This window comes from Scophthalmus maximus, chromosome 1, assembly GCF_022379125.1.
Source record: "Scophthalmus maximus strain ysfricsl-2021 chromosome 1, ASM2237912v1, whole genome shotgun sequence".
In the NCBI taxonomy this organism is placed as follows: domain Eukaryota; kingdom Metazoa; phylum Chordata; class Actinopteri; order Pleuronectiformes; family Scophthalmidae; genus Scophthalmus; species Scophthalmus maximus.
Window position 1 is genome coordinate 15,810,004 of NC_061515.1, and position 16,954 is coordinate 15,826,957.

General features: G+C 40.8%; 2 protein-coding genes across 4 annotated transcripts; one reads left to right on the top strand and one right to left on the bottom strand.

Annotated features, from left to right (window-relative positions):
* Positions 1-140: 140 nt before the first annotated feature.
* Positions 141-9,066, top strand: LOC118299913 (cytochrome P450 4B1). Of its 2 annotated transcripts, XM_035624007.2 has the most exons (13): positions 141-738; positions 2,228-2,433; positions 3,860-4,004; positions 4,156-4,200; positions 4,288-4,415; positions 4,575-4,699; positions 4,806-4,960; positions 5,066-5,172; positions 6,516-6,706; positions 6,840-6,973; positions 7,403-7,467; positions 8,078-8,160; positions 8,741-9,066. In XM_035624007.2, exons 2-13 carry the CDS (start codon positions 2,242-2,244, stop codon positions 8,916-8,918), a joined length of 1,548 nt encoding a protein of 515 aa, XP_035479900.1. In that variant the 5' UTR covers positions 141-738; positions 2,228-2,241; the 3' UTR covers positions 8,919-9,066. The 2 variants fall into 2 exon arrangements, with proteins under 2 accessions (XP_035479900.1, XP_047186608.1); XM_047330652.1 differs by lacking the exon at positions 141-738 and having other exon boundaries at positions 1,954-2,433.
* A 1,633-nt stretch (positions 9,067-10,699) lies between these two features.
* Positions 10,700-16,126, bottom strand: ppp1r8b (protein phosphatase 1, regulatory subunit 8b). Of its 2 annotated transcripts, XM_035624051.2 has the most exons (7): positions 16,024-16,125; positions 15,537-15,597; positions 15,025-15,178; positions 14,134-14,351; positions 13,489-13,633; positions 13,013-13,077; positions 10,700-12,827 (listed from the first exon to the last, which is right to left on the bottom strand). In XM_035624051.2, exons 1-7 carry the CDS (start codon positions 16,074-16,076, stop codon positions 12,474-12,476), a joined length of 1,050 nt encoding a protein of 349 aa, XP_035479944.1. In that variant the 5' UTR covers positions 16,077-16,125; the 3' UTR covers positions 10,700-12,473. The 2 variants fall into 2 exon arrangements, with proteins under 2 accessions (XP_035479944.1, XP_035479954.1); XM_035624061.2 differs by lacking the exon at positions 15,025-15,178 and having other exon boundaries at positions 16,024-16,126.
* Between the last annotated feature and the right edge of the window lie 828 nt (positions 16,127-16,954).

The following is a 16,954-nucleotide window of genomic DNA, read 5'->3' on the forward strand; positions in this document are numbered from 1 at the left end:
CAGTACATGTATTAGTGCAATTATTGAAATATAGAATTTATCACAGACAGGAAAAGTACCCAACCGACACATATCTTTTTCAAAACCGACCTCTCAACACTGACGTGATCCGAGCAGTGATGGAGAAGGATAGCTTCCAATATGACCAGAATAAGCGTCGCTTCGACCTGGTCACATGGTATAAGTGTCATTTGGGAAGCTCAGTCACCGTGGAGCAACAGCGGTTAGTTTATTCACCGCGAGCAATCAGACTGTTTTGCTTCTGTTGTTGGCTATTTGGCAGCAAATTGACCTAAGCTGCTGGGAAATGCTGGGCTGATCCATGCAAGGGCTTGTCTACATATAAAAAAGGGACAAAGCGGATTGAAACGCATGAAAAGTCAGATATTCACTGTGAGGCAGAGAAGTCATATTTAATGGCAAAGCTCCGCATTATTCAGGATAGCACCAAAATGCTGCAGCACGAGTTCTGACAGGAACTAGACAAAGAGATCATATTTATCCAGTGTTCGCATCTCTGCATTGGCTTCCTATGAAATTCAGAATTTAATTTAAAATCCTGCTGCTCACCTACAAACCTCTTAATAATCAAGCTCCATCTGAACTTACAGAGCTCATAGTTACATATTAACCCAATAGATCCTTAAAGTCAGGATTACTTGTGGTTCCCAGAGTCTGTAGAGTAGAGTGGACATGAAACAGAATAAACTACAGCGGGCAAAGCACAGACCGCAATTGGTAAGTGAAACAGCCACAACTAACTTAGATTTTGGTTATAATGAAATAATCTGTTGGTTAACTTATTGTATTGCGCTTCTCCGCCCTTGTGTGTCACTGCCTGTGCTGTTGTGTCATGTGGACCGTCATGTCTATGTTTCAATAGGCCTTGTAGTGTTGGACACCACCTTGTCTATTTTATGTTTGTCATTCCCCTGTAGAAGGTCACATGTCTGTCGCCATCTGGTGGCAGTGGCACTGAACCGTTTATCAAGCGATTCACGTGTGCCGTTTGCTGTCCAAGGTGCTGAAACATGTGGAGCAATGGGAATAGCTTTTGTATTTTTGATCTATTTGCCTTTTTTTGGGCGTTTTTTCAGTCCAATCATGTGTTACTAAGTGGGTTCCCTGTATGTTATGGGCTTGCTTGGCTCAATAAGTGACAATTTATGTTAATGGATTGCATAGTTTATTATAAAGCAGCTATTTCACAGTTGTGATTTAAAAAATTACATTATCGGGGTCCCTTGAGAGTCTTCTGCCTGCCCCTGATCACAGTTTACTTTACAGAGACACAAGAAAACAAAGAAGAGTGATTATGAAAGCGACGATGAAAGTAAATTTCTGTGAACAGCTGATACGCTGCTGCTCTGCACCCGTGAGTTGGCATTGTAATTAGTATGCTTGAAATAAAGTGCAAAAATAAAATTTGTCTGGCAGCAAACTAAAGCAGTGAAAAAAAACATTATTTAGTGTGTACAATTGAACGGATATTTTTTGTAAGGTAAGCATTTAAAAATGTGGCGAAAAGAAGATTTTCGGCGGTCCCCTTTTGCAACAGTAGGACTCTCGCTACATCCACTTCTGGTTTTACAGAAGATAAAATATTGCATAACATCCAAGCTGATATTGTGTCCAGCTTCTTGTCCTGTGATTTGTGCCCTGACATATCAAGCAAGGTCCTAATGTTCAGAAGTGGAACAATGATTGTATGTCATTAGCAGAAGCTTCTCGCAGAACACTGATGATGATCACCACCATCAATATCCTTACAACCTATATTATGTGTTGTTTGGACACGGAACCCGCACCCACATACTATTACAAAAAAATAGGTAGAAAATGCCATTCTTTGCATAATTCTGTCTATATTATGATTTTCATCATTTTCATCATATCTCGAGAACCGTTCACTGTGTGTGTGTGTGTGTGTGTGTGTTTGCGTGTGTGAGAAAGAGAGAGAGAGAGAGACAGAGAGAGAGAGAGAGAGAGATGCTTTGCGGAACCAACGGTGCAAAAGACACATTACAGATCACACCTAGCTACGCTCTGGCGCCGCCCCCCCACCCCGCCCCCCTATCTGGGAGGGGAGAACTCCCATCTGCTCCGTTGCCAGGCAGAGGCTGCGCTGTCAGGCAGAGGCTTTGCTGTCAGTGAACTTTAGTGAAAGTGAAGCGGCCCAACAGATATTCTCCCGATCACCCACCACGGCCCTGGCTGTCGGTCGCAGGCACCGTCCTCGGTATGGAGTCCTCCGGAGCCGTCGTGAACTTCCTGCTGGGCTGGCCTCGCATGCATCACTTGTTCGCACTGCTCTGTCTCGTCGCCGTTGTTTATAAGTTCACCATCCTGTTGGTCAAGAGAAGGGCTGCTTTTCGCAGCTGCGAGGCCTTCCCGGGACCCCCGGTGCACTGGCTGTTTGGACACCTTATGGAGGTAAATCAATCGAGCTGCAACTTTGTTGAACTACGATGAAACCTGCTAAAAGTACATTACTAGTCAATAGATGGGTTTGTTATAAGCACATTAGCAGTGATGGAATATAACTTGCTATGTAGTACAATTGTGAGGCACCTCTACCGCAAATACTAAACTAGACAAATATTTGTCTGGCTTCTGTACTAACATTGCATACAAGTATCTGGAACAGTACTGGCCTTTGGCTAAATATGGCACATTAACATTTCAAGGATCTAAAACAAATATTGAAGTTATGATTATCGAATACATACCTAGACCAGCTTCAACAGTTAAATGCTGAATACTACTTTATAATACTTTATTAAGGGTTTGCAAATTGTTGTAACTTTATATATATTTTAATATATTTATTACATGACTTACTAAAAGTTAAAGCTGTTGCGCGGTTGTTATATTATATATATATATATATTTCTTTTGATACTAAGACTAATTATAAAGTTAAAAACATCCTTTATCCCTGCACGTTAGAGACACAAAGTTGCATGGGCAGCGCCTATGGGGCAACGTTTGTGAAGTGGGGCACACTGAAATAAACAGCAACATTTCGCCACATTTAGCAGCAAGCAACGTATTAAAAAAGTTGACCAGATTTCCAGCAATATTATTTAACTTGTGAAATTTACTTTTCTTGTGTAATATATACATATATATAAATACATTCTAATGTTAAAATGTTTTAAATCTTAATGTTAAATGTTCAATCTAAATGTTAAATCTAAATCTAAATTTTGAATGTTAAATGTTAAATCTAAATTAGATGCTAAATGTGTCGAAATGTGGCTGTTTGTTTGAGTGTGCTCCACTTTACAAAAGCCGCCGCAAACAGCGCCAGGATTTTTTCACTGCTGTTGCTTAGAAGTTGCTATGGGCCATGACATCATGGTGTTGCCCCCCATTCTTCGTCCCAATCCGACTCCCAGCAATTCTTATCATCCTTTTTTGCTCCATCACCTCCGTGTTGCCCACCACAGGGAGAGCAGACAGGTTGTCCGTCTCCATTGGACTACTTCGCAGTCGTTTGCGCAGATTTGTTAGAAGAAATTTATCAGTCACGATCACAGACCCCTCTCGAGATTTTATGTTGTTTTTGCTAAAAGTCAATGGAATAATTATTTTACGAAACCATCATTAAATGATCAAAATGAATGATTGAAATATATGTTGATGTTTATTTTTATCATTTTTTTGTTTTGTTTTCACACAATTCTTGGTGTGGCTTAGGTGTTGCTACATCGAATTTTGATGTTGCTATAACACCAAGCCACCCATGCACAGTTGGTAAAGACAACAAAGAGAAACAGTCCTCATACAGGACTGGCATGCAGGTTGAATGACAGGAAGGTTCCATCAAGCTTTCTTTGTTTCCATTTTTTTCCAGTTAAAAAAAGATGGGACAGAATTGGAGAAGCTCCGGAAGTGGTCAGAGCAATACCCTTGTGCTTACCCGCTGTGGTTTGGTCCCTTTATTTGTTTCCTCAATATTCACGACACAGAATATGTAAAAACCTTATTGAAATCAACAGGTTTGTGAGGTTCTTTTCTTTCTTGACTGATATGGTGCAGCATTATAACAATGTAATCAAACAAGCTTTGATTTAATCTTCTACAGGTCCATGAGCTACAATTTCACAACCAAATATCAAAGTAACAACATTTTGAATGTCTTCCTAACAGAACCTAAAGATGACCTGGTTTATAGGTTTATTACATCTTGGATTGGTAAGACTGCCTTGCCCTTCTCCTACAGCATTACAGGGGGGTTCTGTTTAGCGGTTTGCTCACCCACACATATACTGTCTGTTTCAGGGGAAGGTTTACTGGTGTCAAAGGGTCAGAGGTGGTTTCGCCACAGACGGCTCTTGACGCCGAGTTTTCATTATGATGTCCTGAAACAATACGTGAAATTGATGTCAGATTCTGCCGAAATTATGTTGGTATGTAAATCACTGTTTACTTAATTTAAAGTGGTGAAGTAACGATCAAAGCACAACAAGACCAGACTTTCCAGATGATATGTTGATGGAGTTAATTAGTGCGTTGTAGTTTTTTTCCATCTCCTGCAGAGAGGTCACATCTGTTCTCTCTGTTGTCAGGACAAATGGGAAAGTTTTGCATACACCAACCAGTCCTTTGAATTGTTTGAACAAGTGAGCCTGATGACACTGGACAGCATCTTGAAATGTGCATTCAGCTACAACAGCAACTGTCAGACTGAGGGGTGAGTCCATAAAAACTTTCAATCCACTATTCACAGTTTTAATTTGATGTTCTCAGTTGTTTTACTACTTCTGCTATTTTGATCATGACCTGCATTCTCATTTCAGTGGAACAAATGCATACATCAAAGCAGTGTACGAACTCAGTGATCTTGTTAGCCTGCGGTTAACGACGTTTCCTTACCACAACGACCTTATTTTCTACTTAAGCCCACATGGCTTTAGATACAGGAAAGCGTGCAGGGTTGCTCACAGTCACACAGGTAAGCTCCACACACATCATTTGATTAATGTCAATGGTACGGATGATTTTGCATTATAGCAAGAGTGAGTCTGCAAATACTCATCCATTCTCTTGTCTTTTGAAGAGGAAGTTATAAGAAAGAGGAAAGAAGCCCTAAAGGAGGAGAAGGAGAGGGAACGCATACAGGCCAAGAGGAACATGGACTTCCTGGACATCCTTCTCTCAGCAAGAGTATGTCATGTGATTTTAAAAATAACACATTTTCCTCAACGTAATGACGCAACTGTCAAAACACTAAGTTACAATGTGCTCTGTATAGAGAAAATAATTAAAAATAAAAGTTTTATTTGCTTCTATGAAATATTTGTCACTGTAGATGCAAAAAACAGATCTGATCTTTAACCTTCAGGTACAACATTTAGCTTTCACGCTGACTTGACCAAATCTCCTCTGTCTAAACATGCACTAGCTGGCCTTAGGTACGGTTTGAAATGCACAATTCCCTTGTTGACCATTAACCCCACCTTTGACCAAGTGAAGGTGTTGACAGACGTGCAATCTCCATGACTTCTGTTACCCAACATAGACCTCAAGGCCATTTATTGTTTGTTTTATGTCAATTTATTAGGATTTCATGGTCTTGGGTGTAGTGAACATCATTGCTCTGGCATCAGACACCGGCTATTAAAGAACTAAAATTTAGACATCTGTATCGGGGACTTGCAGACCTTCTTCATCTCTGCTTGTCCCATCATAACACCACATTTGAAATAGGCAACAAAAGCAAGAAATATCTGTTTCTCCCAACAAACCTGCTATAAGCATTTCAAACAAAAAGATATTTGATGACCAATACTTAGATTAACCAAATGGAACTGGTCAGAAAAGGTTATGCAGACCACAACGAAGACCATGCTCAACTCAGTAATACTGCATTATTCCCCTCACTTCCCAGACGGGGGATAGACCAAATGGAGATTTCAGAGTCATGCAGAGGCCTACTCTGCAGCTGGTTACTTAATTACAGAAAATGCTACCAACCAGATGCTACGAGAAACAACAATGGTGAAGAGTAAAAGCAGGGACACCACTCTCACTGTTGTATACCACAGGGAAATCAAGATACAAGATGACAGATCGGAATATACTTCTACCATGTACCTACGATGCCATCTAGGGGCCATGTCAAATCAAGTATTCTGTAAATCAAATATAAGAATTCTGGTTTGGTTCCCACTTCAGTGTTTCATGATATAATTCCCCTGTCACTAGTGTTTTAAGTCATTTTTCCTGTGTAGTTAGTTAGTTAGTTAGTTACTTGTATTATGTAAACAACGTTGAATGATGAAGCAGAGATCCATTGAATCGGTAACGCATGACTTTCATCATATGAGACTGATTAAAAATTAATTTAACTATATAAGTTTGCTCCGATAGGAGCTTGTGCCCCTTTTTACAAATGCAAAATAGAGTATAACACTACATGGATGCATTTTGTTGTCGGAGAAGTCCTGGCACTTGAATAAATAGTTTTTTCTTCTTTTTCATATTTTCGCCTTTTATCCCACCTTCAGGATGAGAGTCAGCAAGGTCTGTCAGATGAAGACTTACGAGCAGAGGTGGACACCTTCATGTTTGAGGGCCATGACACCACAACCAGCGGCCTTGCTTTCATCCTCTACTGTCTTGCCTGCCACCCAGAACACCAGAAGATGTGCAGGGACGAGATCATTGATGTCCTGCATGGCAAGGACTCCATTGAGTGGTAAGCTTGAGTGTTCAAAACACTGGCATGTGCCGTGCAAATCAAGGGCCTCACTGTGCTGGTTTGGGTGAGCTTTAGGCTGCCGCTTTATCGTGTATTGATCTATAACATTGTGTGTATGTCTTGTTTTTAGGGAGGATCTGAATAAAATTCCATACACTACAATGTGCATAAAAGAATCACTTCGTCTTTACCCTCCTGTACCAGGAATAGGCAGAAAAATCACCAAACCCATGACCTTTTTTGATGGGAGGACTCTACCTGCAGGTTTGTGGTCTAGAAAAAAGTGAAGGTGTCTCAGTCAATGTTTTTGGAAAGTTTAGAGTTTCAAAAAATTTGACAGCAAACTATTGCATATAGAAAGCTTTACCCTACTGATCAAAGCTAAAATATGATTTTCTTTATTGGTCTTGTTTCATGATAAACTTTCATACTTAATGGCCCTTTGTTTTTGTTTTACAAATACAGCATTTCACAACATTCAGCCCATATTAAAACTTACACCTGCATTTTCCCCTTCTTGTTTTTCCCATAACGGTCATTCACATCTTTGAGTTCACTGTGAATGTTTAAACTGCAATAATAGCTTTACAATCATGTGGCTCACGCTTTAATATATTCAAGGTTGGTCTGTTTGTAGTCACACAGTTTTTATGTACAATCCGAATACAAACTCTTTTTTTTTCATGTTGGTAGGTTTTCGTGTTGGAACAAGTGTGTATGCGATTCACAGGAATGCAGCCATCTGGGAAAACCCTAATGTAAGTGAAGATAATTTTGCAAATCTTGATGTGAAAGCTCACGTGTTCCCACTAAAAGTAAAATTCTGATTCCCCGTGTCAAATCAATTTTAAAAAATGAAACTTTCATATATTCTACATTCATTACACGTTAAGTGGCATATCTCAACCCTTAGTTGAAAATATGTTCATTTATTCACTAAATATTTGGTCAGGGCTCCTGGCATGCATGTGGCATGCACATGACCTGCGGCACTGCTGAGGTAAGGTAGCTTTGATAGGGACCTGATAGTTGTCTAGTGGTTCCTTTTGATATTTTGGGTTTCACTAGAGAAATATTACCACTTGAGGTAAGTGTCATAGCTCTGAAAATTCTCTCTTTCAAAAGTGTCGGGGGGTGTGAGCATATATACTGCAAGTGTTGTACATACATAAATAGTAAAAGACACAGTGGAAAAGAGACCCTGTGTCAATATATGGAAGCAAGTATAACAGGGAAAAACTACAAAAGTAAAAATTACAAATATTACTGCCTGACCAATCAGACAAAAGACAATAAGAAAATGGACATTAAATGTGTGATTGATGCTGCACTGACGTTTGTTTGTTTTCCTTTTTTTCGTCTTCTTAGGTCTTCAACCCACTGCGCTTCCTGCCGGAGAATGTCTCCAAGAGGTCACCTCACGCATACGTGCCCTTCTCATCTGGGCCGAGGTTTGTCCACACTCTATATCATCTGACTGTGTCACCAAGAACTTGGCAGGGAGATTTTCAATTGACAGCTAGTCAACCCCATTTATGCTGTCTATTCTTTTATCTGATAAAGGTCATCAGTATGTGGATGTGTAGCCCAGAACTATTCCCCCTTTCACCAAGCTGTTCAGTTTGATCAGGGGTTAGTGTATCCTAGGACTGATCTCATTTAAAACAGTGCAGAAACCCCAAAAGGCAATACCCGCTTTGTTCCTCAAAGAAGGATAAGAGATTTACAAGTTGGACAATTATTCTCCATTATAATACAAATTTGAAGCAACTTTTAGTCCATTCAGAATAGTCTCTGTCATCATATAGCCAGGGTATCAATGGCGTCTGTTGTGCCGTAGCAGTTCAACCCCAATCATTGTTACATGGACGCTTTACGAAAAAGAAAAATTCAGGAATGCAAAAGTAGGTCATTTAAAGTAGTTTTCTTCACTTTTTTGCAGACTTTGGGAATTATAACTTAGCAGCCCTTTAACATGCATATATTCCTCCTGTTGCTACATGATTCTACGTATGTTTTTCCTCCCAACAGAAACTGCATTGGTCAGAAATTTGCCATGAATGAGATGAAAGTGGTGACAGCCCTGACACTGAAGAGATATCAGCTGAGTGAGGACCCCACTTGCAAACCCAAGATCATTCCCAGACTGGTGCTCCGCTCAGTCAATGGCATTCACATAAAAATCAAACCCGTAGACCCTCAAGAGTAAAAGGAAATAATTGTGGGTGACGGGGTGGTCTTCTACAGTGGGATTTGCGGGGTTTGTCTCCTTTCTGTCATGTTATTCAACAATTTATTTGTGTGTTGTCGTGCGGGTCATTTGGACATGAATAAAGGTTTTCCTGGTAGTTTCTGAAGAGTATGGCTTTGTCTTTATTGTCATTGATGTTTGTGCCTGAGACTTTAACTGGTGTTTTGTGGAACTCCATTTAGGCTACTTATTTTTTGCCAGAAAGTCCAGGGGTTTGAGTCCTGATCCAGTTTTCTGTGGAATGTCTTCTGTTGGTGAAGTTGTCTTTTAATGATGATTTGGAGTCAATTTATCTCTGATTTGATGTGAGGGGCTCTGGAACTGATGAATTATCTTCATAGTTTTCTTTTGTGTCTTGTGAGTTGGAGGAGCTGAGTCGGTAATGTCTGTGTTTTCCCTGTAATATTGTAATATTGAACTTACTATGTAAAGTGCCTTGAGACAATGTATGCTGTGGTTCTGCGCTGTGCTTGTTGGTCCAGGTTTTGAGTGGTTATCGATGTGGTGTTCTTTGGTTCTTCTTCTATGTTTTTCCTGTATGTTAACCACCAGGCCTCTACGATACCATTCATATTTCCACTTGAAGAGTGTTTTAAATGGCACATTATGGAGCCTTTTTTTTAAAATTTACTATATTTATTCAAGAGCTCTCAAATAGTCTCCACTGGTGTGCATGGTTCCTTGAGTCCTCCTCCTGGCCCTCAGGCTGCTTCTGTGTGCTCGTGAATCTTCTGCTCTTGGGTATATTTGAGAGATTACCCTCCCGGTAGGATCCCCCAACTCGGTAGAGTGCTAGGTACGCTGTTGACGTTCAACTATTTGTAAGCGACCAAGGGCTTTTTGACAGGGAAGAGGTGGAGGAGACAGTACACAGAAGAGCCAGCTCCTCAGGGCTGTCTGTATACATTTAAAGGACAAGGGACACTCCTTTGTAGACACAGGTATAAATATTCTGGACAGAGAAGATAGATGGAGGAGTGAAGGGGGGAGGGGGGGGGTTGTGGGACTGGAGCCATAATCAGCTGACATCGGGTGAGAGGGGGGTGCACCCTGGACAGGTCACCAGCCTATTGCAGGGCCAACATACATTCACTCTCACATTCACACCCACGGTCAATCAAGAGCCCCCCAATTAACCTAACCCCAGGAAGCCAGATTACCCGGAGAGAACCCACGTATACACAGAGAGAATACGCAAACTCCAACTGAAACCGGGATGCAAACCCAGAACATTCTTGCTGTGAGTCGACAGTGCTAACCACTACTCCACCGTGCAGCCCTGATTAAATGAAGGTAGCCATCTAAGTGAAAATAAAGAGAGCATCCCTGAAAACAGAGGAGGCCTGAGACACCATCTTTCTCCCACTCCATTCATCTCTTCCCAGGAGACTTATAAACAACTTTACTTCTTGTGACCACAACACCTGCATGGGCACGGGTGAGTCCAATAACTCTTAATGACCATCGCTATAGTAGTTTCAACGACGGTGGTTCAAACAGTCTGGAGCATTAACACTGCCCACACCACACAGAGGTCAAATAACTCGAATTCCCCACAACTTATTTAGATATGAATACGCCTCTTGGATGAGAGGTGAGACATCTTCAAGAAACTACAAACAAGTCCATTTGCTCCTGATTCAACAGCCCTCCAAATAACTATGACCTGGTCGAATGACAATCTCCACAGACACCTGGCACAATGCAATGGCTGAAAATTGTCGAGTTATGAGTCAAAAGGGAGTCATTTCTTTATTTACAGTCATATGATTACAAAATCCACAGGCCCACAAGGAAAAAGAAGTCACCAGTACAGTTTGTAAAAATTCAACACGGTCTTCCTTTAAAGATCCCAGATCTTCATTCTTTCCTGTATTTGAAGATCCTGTGAAATGTCCACTTGCTCATTATGGAAAACTGCCCTCCTCAGAAAGCAGTGCATTGTTATGGGTGATTGGCTGCCTCTTCTTCTACCTCAACCCGTCTTTCTTGCATAATTGCCTAATCAGGTTTACACTAAACTTGATACTTCGAAGTTTAATATCCTATGGAGTGTCTTTCCTATCTTTTTTTCAACAGCGTGGTCTTTCATTTTGAGAACATTATTTCTTCCTTTCACATTCTCCATTCTCCATTCACATCCTCAACGCTGTCAAACAATCCCTGGTCGCAAACAAATTGTTGTGGGGAATTTTGACAGGCTAATCTCTCAAATACACCCAAGAGCAGAAGATTCAAGCGCACACAGAAGCAGCCTGAGGGCCAGGAGGAGGACACAAACTGAAATGCAGGACTGTTGAGAGTGCAAACAACCAGTTTTGAGCAGGAGCAGAGTAACCATGCACACCAGCAAGGACTATTTGAGAACTCTTGACTTAATAGTTCACAGTTAACTATGTATGTATTTTATTTCTGTGGTTGGTATTGGAAAAGAAAATATAGCAATATTCTGCATACACTGCACGAGACTCAGTTGCATGTAAAATATGTTAACATTATATAACCATTAATGCAAACCTTTGTTTTCACCAACTTCTTATTTTCCTGAAAAAATCATATTTGTGGCTGTGTTGGAATCCATTCAGTTCTGTTACTACTTAGCAACTGTCCAATTAACAATCAATGTAAGAAAACAACACAAGTTTTTGTATTTACAGTTCACTGCAGCGGGGGAATAAAGGGCAACATGCTAGAAAAAAGTGTAAGGACAAATATGATCAACACACTGTCTGGGCAGGATAAGTGGATTTTATCCGCAGAAAAATCCAAATCAACGACTAGAAGCTTGAAGTTCCACCTTCATGGGACCCCATACATTACTTTTAGACAAGGTGAAGTTCTGTGCAACAAGTCACAAGCCTCAGTGAATTCGCCATATAGTGGCTTGTTAGACAAATGCAAGATGCTTCTTTCAGTGTCATGTCGGCCTTATACAATGAGTGTGACTTACAACACTTTATCACGATATATCAAGAAGTTTACAAAGTAAAATGCAGCCCTGTGTTTTGATGACCGACTCCCATCTGAATTTCACGATAAAATATTTCATACAAAAGTACTTTTAGCCATATGTTTAATAGCATTATCAAAATATTGAAGGAGTGAAAAACTGCTGAAATATGTTAAGTAGAAAACCTTATCCTTTTTTTTTTTTTACATCAATCACATCAAATACATAATTTGGTGACTCTTGATATCCTTGTAGCCTGTCACTCAGTCAAGTTTATTTTACTGCCAATAAAATGGTCACTGTGCCAAGTCGGTGAATTGTGTTCAGTCAAAAATATTGAGCTGCTTCTCCACCAAAATATCAACTGCTGACTTTGTAAGGTAGATAACATCTTGTAACACAACCCAGTTTAATTGAGTGATGCCTCTCTGATGACAATGAGTAACAGGAATTACAAAAAAAAAAAAGGGGGGGGGGGGGCAAGTGATTGACTCCACCTCTGCCAGGTCACAGTCCCTGGTGAACTACTGGTCACCTGAAAGTCAGCAGCTTTAAGAAACTAGTTAGATGAGTAGTGAAGGGGTGGGTTTCTTGCCCGGCCAAGCTTCTTTGGCATATTTCTTTTTGCGTGGCTCATTGTGTGTCTCTGGTAGGTAGGGGGCTGTGACAGGGGTGGGGTTGAGGGTGACAGGTGGCTGGGGAGCCTCTGGGGCCAGGTCCACCTCTGGTGCTGGATTAGGGAAGGGCAGAGGAAGTCCTCCCTGCATTGCAGCACCTCCTGGAGCTCCAGTTGGCTGGTTCTCATGACTGGTGGGGGGCAAGTCGCCATAGAGACCCCCGCCCAAGCTGTAGCCGTGGAAACGTTTTGAAGTGAGGTCATCAAGACCCAGGGTGTTTTGGCCCTCTGATCTCCGTTTCTACAGCAGGAATGAAAGTATTATCTTTTTAAGTCACACAGTAACCCACTAGTACAGATCATTGCATGTCACCTCACCTACTTCTTTTTTTTGCTGAATAACTCAACAACATGTACTGTTATGAAGCCTGTCACATTAAAGGAAACAACTGAATGACGCATTTTAAACAACAAAACAAAGCTTACCTTGATGGGGATGACAGCAGTCTGCACCATATTCCTAAAGCGTCCGACTGACGGGTCTATATCCTCTGTAGATATTAGAACAGTGTTACTGTTGTACATGTTAATATTTACTGTTTAAAACATTTCTTCCTATTAAGAGTACATTCGCACATATTTGATCAGAGATATAGCTTGGATATGAAGGTAGCCCCTTTAACTGCAAAACCCTTCCAATTAAATTGAATAAGCTTATTAATATCTTTACAATCGGCAAAGGTCTTGCCTTATATATACTCAAACCAGTTAAAACCAAATTATAAAATTATTGTTATTATAAGGAATTTCCTTCTGCATTGTACGCTGCAAAATCTTCAGCCAACTATTTCAAAGTGACAGAAATCTACTATGTAAAATAATGATTATTGATAGTGTCACGAGCTGATTAAACATTGTATGAAAGTTTCTTGTATTACCTAGGCTGCCACATTCATTCGTACCTGGATTAATGACGGAGTCCTCCTCGCTAAAAGTAACTCTCGAGTTCCTCCGTTTTCTCTTGGGCCTCTGGATTTCAAGGTTGCCTTCTTCGATGGTCAGCAGGGAGATGCGCTTGTTGTGAGCTGTGTTGAACTCTGTCAGGTTCTGTCATTTCATTTTTTTGTCATCAAAAGAAAAATGTGTGCAATGTGACAGCATCTAGATATCACTAATTCACAACACAACACTACTAAACTAGGCAGGATAAAAACAAGATGTATTTTTAAACAATGGACAATGTAAACATAACTAATTGTAATTCTTAAATGTCCTGTTTATGCCTGTGGCCTGTTCATTTACATCTCACTTCAACAATATATTCCTCGAATTTTTCAACAATGCATTTATTAATTTAAACTACTTTGACAATCTATGATCTTTGAATGAAAACAAAATGCGTCATATTACCCTTCATAAACATATCCATTTAAACGACTAAAGGGCTGAAACAGATTTTAAACAATGTCCTGCATGTATTAGCAGTCTTGGTTAAAAGGTGATAGTTAAGACACAATATGCCTTTATTTTCTTTCTCTTTTGGTGTAGTTTATGTTTCTAGAGATTATAGAATGACAATATTATTCTTATCAAGAAACTAAATTTACCTCTAGCTCTGTTTCTTCTTCTGGAAGTCCAAGCAGCCCTTTCAGCTCCTCATCCTCTCCCGCCTTACTGTCCCCTGTACCAGCAGTGCCTTGAGTTTGGGGTTTCTCTCTGATGGTGTAGGTCCGTGTTGAGGCCCCAAAAGATATTGTAGAGTCTATGGGAACCTGCTGAGGCTTGTGTGCCTCTAGACGGATGTGGCCGAGGAAAGTACCGTGTGCTAAAATGATGACAAATAAGAAGGATAACTTATTTGTATCCTACGTCGTTATGAAACTCAATCAAATGGGATTCAGTCTTGTGTGTTGCTGTAACACCAAGTCTTGGAAATAAAGCGAGAGTTTACTATCAACTTCCTTCCCCTTGAAGCAATTAACCAGTCAATAAAGTTTGATACAATGTCTATGAATCGGCCTAGGATTCCGCATACCATTACTACTGTAAATTCAATTCAAGATGTTAATTACGATTTGATTTTATTACGTGTGCCTTATACTCTTCCTTGGCCCCGTGTATATCATCAAGCCTAATATTACTTAGTTGGCGATGGGAGATCTAATACCGTTCTGTTGTTACCAGATTAAATGGCCGGTGGAACCAAAAGTGACACACAGCGCAAGTGAAAAACACACAGCCGCAAAGTTTGATACCTTAACATTAGTAAAAACTTCATACTGTTTCAATGAGATAATAAAGCAGGTATGAAGGTTGTATCCAACCAGTCATCCACACTCCAGAGATATTAAGATATATAAAACAATGAAGCAGGAACACTTCACAGGTCACTTTGCAGGTCATCTGTATTAGTTTCCAACCATTGTCATGTATTTCAGACAGTGGTCCTATATATTAAATAAATATATATAGTAAGTGTGATTGTGAATACGGCTTACTGCTGTTGAGGTCTATGAGAAAGACCCTTTTCAGGTGTTTGTGGTAGACCAGGGCAGCATGGACACGTGAGCACGACTGGTGGTCGATGGTGAAGTCACACCAGTCAGGGTTCCTCCCGAACAGGTAGTACTTCTTTTCGTCTATGATCAGTTTCTACAGGGACAGAGTTTCAGCGTCACGGTCATAGCAACAAGCTGGCGGAAAAAGGCCTGTAAACGGTCTGCGGCGTCTCTGTGCCTCTGAGCCATAACCTCGACAGTGACGCTTCCCACTGCGAAGCTTAAATATCAGGGCTGATGCTGCTCTCGCACCGTTCTGGAAGCCTCGCAGCCATGCAACGTCCCAGAGTGAAACACGCCTGGGACAAGGTGGGCTGTCGGGCTCGTATCTGGTGCGTTCACTGACATGTCACGAGCCATTACATGCTTTTAATACTATAACAAGCATACTGCCATAGAGCTGGTGGCGAGGCCAACCTGCCTTGAAGTGACATTCATAAGCTCCCACTTACCTCCACCAGTTTGTCTCCCTTCATCACGTCTAGATGGAGGCCAGGGGGCGCCTTGCCTGCCCTGAGAGCAAACAGTTAGAGAACGGTTGAAACATGTAAACACTTAACGTATCATTACAGGCGATGAACGGATGTCTTGGCTCTGACATAGTTCGTAGTATTACATCCACTTCAGCCGGCTAACGTTTAAAACCACCGCCCCTCAATTGGAATACCACAACAGATCAAGACAGGTGCAAAACTATTAAATCAAACAAGCATACAACTAATTTAATTTTCAAAAAAAAAAAAAAATACACACGCCGTTTGAGAATTAAAACCAGCGCTGGTTAGCTTGCGTACATGCTAACGCTAGCTACAGTGCCCACAAGCTTCTCACTGGGCGGAGGTGGGTTTATTTCAAATTCGCCAACGTGGTTTTGCTCATTTGCACCTGGCAGTGCACGACGAAACGACCGCTACAACTTTAGTACGTGCATTTCCTCACCATGACGGACAATCGAAAGGAGGGGGACCTTCTTTGCTTATTTTAGTCGCCATCTTGCCTCATCTTCTCGGAGCCGCGCTGCCTGATGGGTAACCGTCACTGCGGGCTGATGGGAGTTGGAGTTTCCCGATCCCACGGGCGATTTAGATATTTAGATATTTAGATATTTAGATATTTAGATAGATAGATAGATAGATAGATAGATAGATAGATAGATAGGTACTTTATTTATCCCAAGTTGGGAAATTCCGGTGTTTCACACAGCACACTTTAAAAATATGTACAATATCTACACAAATAAATGTAAAATATACGAATTGCAAAAAATATGAAATACTACATACTTACATGAAATATTAATAGTGGAAATACTGCAGTTGTACAATCAGTTACCAGTAGTGTGCAGAGGAACATGGTAACATGGAGGTGCAAATGTGCCGGGATTTATGTTTAATGTTGAGCTTAAACAGAGCCCATAGTCCATTTGTCAGCCAGAGGTGAGGTGTTGCAGTCTAATGGCTTACGTCCAAGTTAAACGTCCACGAAACTGGAACCAGATTCATACATTATATTATTGTGTGTACGAGACTGAGCCAGAATGTGCAAGCATTAAATGAAGGAAATTACAGTGAACCAGGACAAATATGAATTCCCCCAAGAACCACTAGAGGCTCTCAGACCCCAGACTTCAGACTCTAAGTAGATAAGTGCTGGAGAAACATGGTTTTGAAATGCATCTGATTCGTGCTGTTGTGGAGAGCTACAGCTCTGAGAACTTGAACACTGCAGGTCTCTTGCGGGGGTTAAGGTTCACTGCAAGGGCCATGCACCAAAATATTGTGTTGTGTTTCGTCTTTGGTAACTGGGACAATTGTACTTCCTCAACGCAAGTCTGCTCTGTAATGCTGGTGTCTTATACATCTCGTTATTA

What these genes read in the sequence shown, in the direction of transcription:
- LOC118299913 (XM_035624007.2), top strand. Translation starts at nt 2,242, where the DNA reads ATGGAGTCCTCCGGAGCCGTCGTGAACTTCCTGCTGGGCTGGCCTCGC. An exon ending in GGTTGCTCACAGTCACACAG is followed by an intron (nt 4,961 to 5,065) that starts GTAAGCTCCACA and finishes TGTCTTTTGAAG; the next exon opens with AGGAAGTTATAAGAAAGAGG. An exon ending in ACATCCTTCTCTCAGCAAGA is followed by an intron (nt 5,173 to 6,515) that starts GTATGTCATGTG and finishes TCCCACCTTCAG; the next exon opens with GATGAGAGTCAGCAAGGTCT.
- ppp1r8b (XM_035624051.2), bottom strand. Translation starts at nt 16,076, where the DNA reads ATGGCGACTAAAATAAGCAAAGAAGGTCCCCCTCCTTTCGATTGTCCG. An exon ending in CCTTTCGATTGTCCGTCATG is followed by an intron (nt 15,598 to 16,023) that starts GTGAGGAAATGC and finishes GTTTGCTCTCAG; the next exon opens with GGCAGGCAAGGCGCCCCCTG. An exon ending in CTGCTGTCATCCCCATCAAG is followed by an intron (nt 12,828 to 13,012) that starts GTAAGCTTTGTT and finishes TTCCTGCTGTAG; the next exon opens with AAACGGAGATCAGAGGGCCA.